At 48.5% G+C, this 2,500-nt stretch overlaps 1 protein-coding gene across 1 annotated transcript in view; it reads right to left on the bottom strand.

The window, feature by feature from the left end:
• cdh23 (cadherin-related 23) overlaps positions 1 to 2,500 on the bottom strand; it is a 113,012-nt gene that overhangs the window by 88,190 nt on the left and 22,322 nt on the right. Inside the window, exon 10 of the mRNA XM_065959776.1 lies at positions 1,255 to 1,333. Coding sequence (XP_065815848.1) covers positions 1,255 to 1,333 — 79 coding nt within the window. The remainder of the gene's footprint in view (positions 1 to 1,254; positions 1,334 to 2,500) is intronic.

The raw sequence follows: 2,500 nt of genomic DNA, 5'->3' as shown, positions 1-2,500 counted from the left end.
CCTACTACGATCTTGATCTCTCTTTAGAGTAGTGTCATCATGATATCAGTTTCTCTGTCTGTAAGAGATCACTTTGACCTCCAGAGGTCATCGGAGCAGCGTGAGCGTCCGTCCTGTTCTGAAGCTCTGAACACTTCCTCGTCCTGGTTGGAAGGTGTACCTCAGGGTATGATGTCATCGAGCAGCACAATAACATGTAGAGCGCCCCCTGCTGGAGAGCTGCAGTCATGTTCTCTGTTCTGACTCTGAGGCCGCACTTCTCCTAAACTAAAGCACACTTCATGATCACGTAAAGCCGTGCGTGTGCCGATAACGACGTGATGAGTTACAAGAGGTAGGCGTGTTTCAGACCCGGTTAGTCCTGGAGCAAAGGGGGGGTGAGGGGGGGAGGGGGGTGTTCGAGGATGTTCTGCTGGTCTTAACATTACTTATCAATAAGAGTTACTCTGAGACGCTCTCTTTGGACCTCCTTCCCTCCACGGGCCCCTCCCGCCCTGTTTCACCTGTGAGTGTTTATGAGATGGCGAGCAGCTGACAAACACCTGAAAACAAGAATCAAGTCACGAGAAGCATCTCATTGATGATTTGGTTTTGATCTGTTTCTTTAAAAAAAAACTTCAGTTGTTCTCTAACGATGACTCTCGGGGTCGTCTCTCTTCTCCCCCTGTGGGGGCGGGGCTAACAGTTAGAGAAGGAGGGTTCAGGTGAGAACATGTTTGATCCTCTGTGTGAAACAAGCTGAAGGAAGCTCCGCCCCCTCATTGTGACACAGAGCTGAGAACAACAAACCCAGAGGGACTCTGACTTACAGAATGTTGCAGATGATCCTTTACAGCTGTGAGACGTGTTGACCCCAGCACGCCGCTCTCTGCTCTTTAAAACAACGAGTGTTTTCCTTCTTTTTTTGAAACCTCATCAGGTTCAAGACGAGCGTCTGCTGTGACTTTTAGTAGAGAACAGGAAACCTGAGGACAGCAGCAGCAGTAGGCGTGAGCAGCAGATCGTGGGATCATGTAGTCCTCGTGGAGGATTAGTCCAAACATGAGTTTAATCCTGTAGTGAGTCAGCAGCTGAATGAAGTCTGACAGCTCTGCAGCCCACACTGATTAATAACACTCCCCCCCCCCCCGCGAGGATCCTCTCTGTGCTGCATCGACTGCTGGACCTGAAGAGACCACTCTATTATCGCTGTGGGATTATGATAAGCAGACATCGACCATCCCTCTGTGCTCCGATCGATCATGTGACTCTGACCTGAGATGATGGTGTAGCCGATGCCTCTCGGTCGGCCCAGATCCTGGTCAATGGCTGTTATCTTCCTCACCTCGTAGCCCTGCAGAGAAACACACAAAGAGTATGAGCTTCTCTACTTAGTGCATTTCTACAGACATGTCCACTTTAAACACAGCTCCTAGAATGACTGCAACCTGAGCTCTCTGCTGCTCCTCTGACGTGTTATACTTCTCTCACACCTGACCAAAAACCTCCTGAAGTTCTTCAGGAAACATGTTATGTTGAAGTGCTGGCTTCTCTGACAACAATGCAGCAGCCAGTATGTCCTCCTTCTAACTTTAGATTCTGGTCCTGAATGTTCTGGATTTGTTTGGACCAGCGAAGGTAGGCGGTTTTAAGGCACCCCCACACGGCTGTTTTGGACGCCCCTCGGTTTGCCAGATATGAGAGCAGTTATCAGGTCAAACCAACAGGTGTTGCTGTGATGGAAGCGGGCAAGAGAAGTGGTTCAGATAGAAGTGATTGTACCCTAAAAAGCCTCGGCATGTTTCTAATAAGCTCCACGAGCAGAAACGTGCTCAAACTAGGATCAATATTGGAGATGATTTTGAAAAATGGGGAGAGGTTAGAACACAGAAAGGTTTACAGACCGATGTAGAGCTGGATAAACACTGAAGCTTCAGTGTCCACCACATGGCAACCTGCGAGAGCATGGACTCTAGAGAGGAGGGGGGCGGGGGGAGACAACTCTCTACAATGTACAGAATTTAGACTGCAGTACTTTTAACCACTAGGTGCCAGAGTTACATACTGCTCCTTTAATGTAAAGCCAGCAGGATGTTTTAGTGAAGTGAAACGCAGACGGGATGCTGCAGGACCTGATCCTGAAGCGTCGTCTCTTACTATCAGAAACATCTGTTTAATCAGGATATCAAGAAGACACATTATCTCCTAACACCATCCCCCTGACTTATTCACAGCCAATGAGAGCGCAGCACGCCAAACCACAGAGGAAAAAAGACGTAAAGGAAGCAAACAGAATCACAGCAGGTTCTGTGTTTACTGTAGACAGAGTCAGAAGCTTCTCTTTGGTGTTTATTGTTTCAAACTCTGTGAAGAGGAGAGGAGAGAGAACCTGATGAAGGGAGGATGTGATGGAGAGAGAGAGAGAGAGAGAGAGAGAGAGAGAGAGAGAGAGAGAGAGAGAGCAAGACACAAAGGGAGAGAGAGAGAGCGGGGGAGCGAGAGAGAGCTGTTTGAAGGTCTT

The sequence above is a fragment of the Labrus bergylta genome, chromosome 10 (genome assembly GCF_963930695.1).
Source record: "Labrus bergylta chromosome 10, fLabBer1.1, whole genome shotgun sequence".
Taxonomy (NCBI): Eukaryota; Metazoa; Chordata; class Actinopteri; order Labriformes; family Labridae; genus Labrus; species Labrus bergylta.
This window is presented reverse-complemented; position numbering and strand designations above follow the sequence as displayed.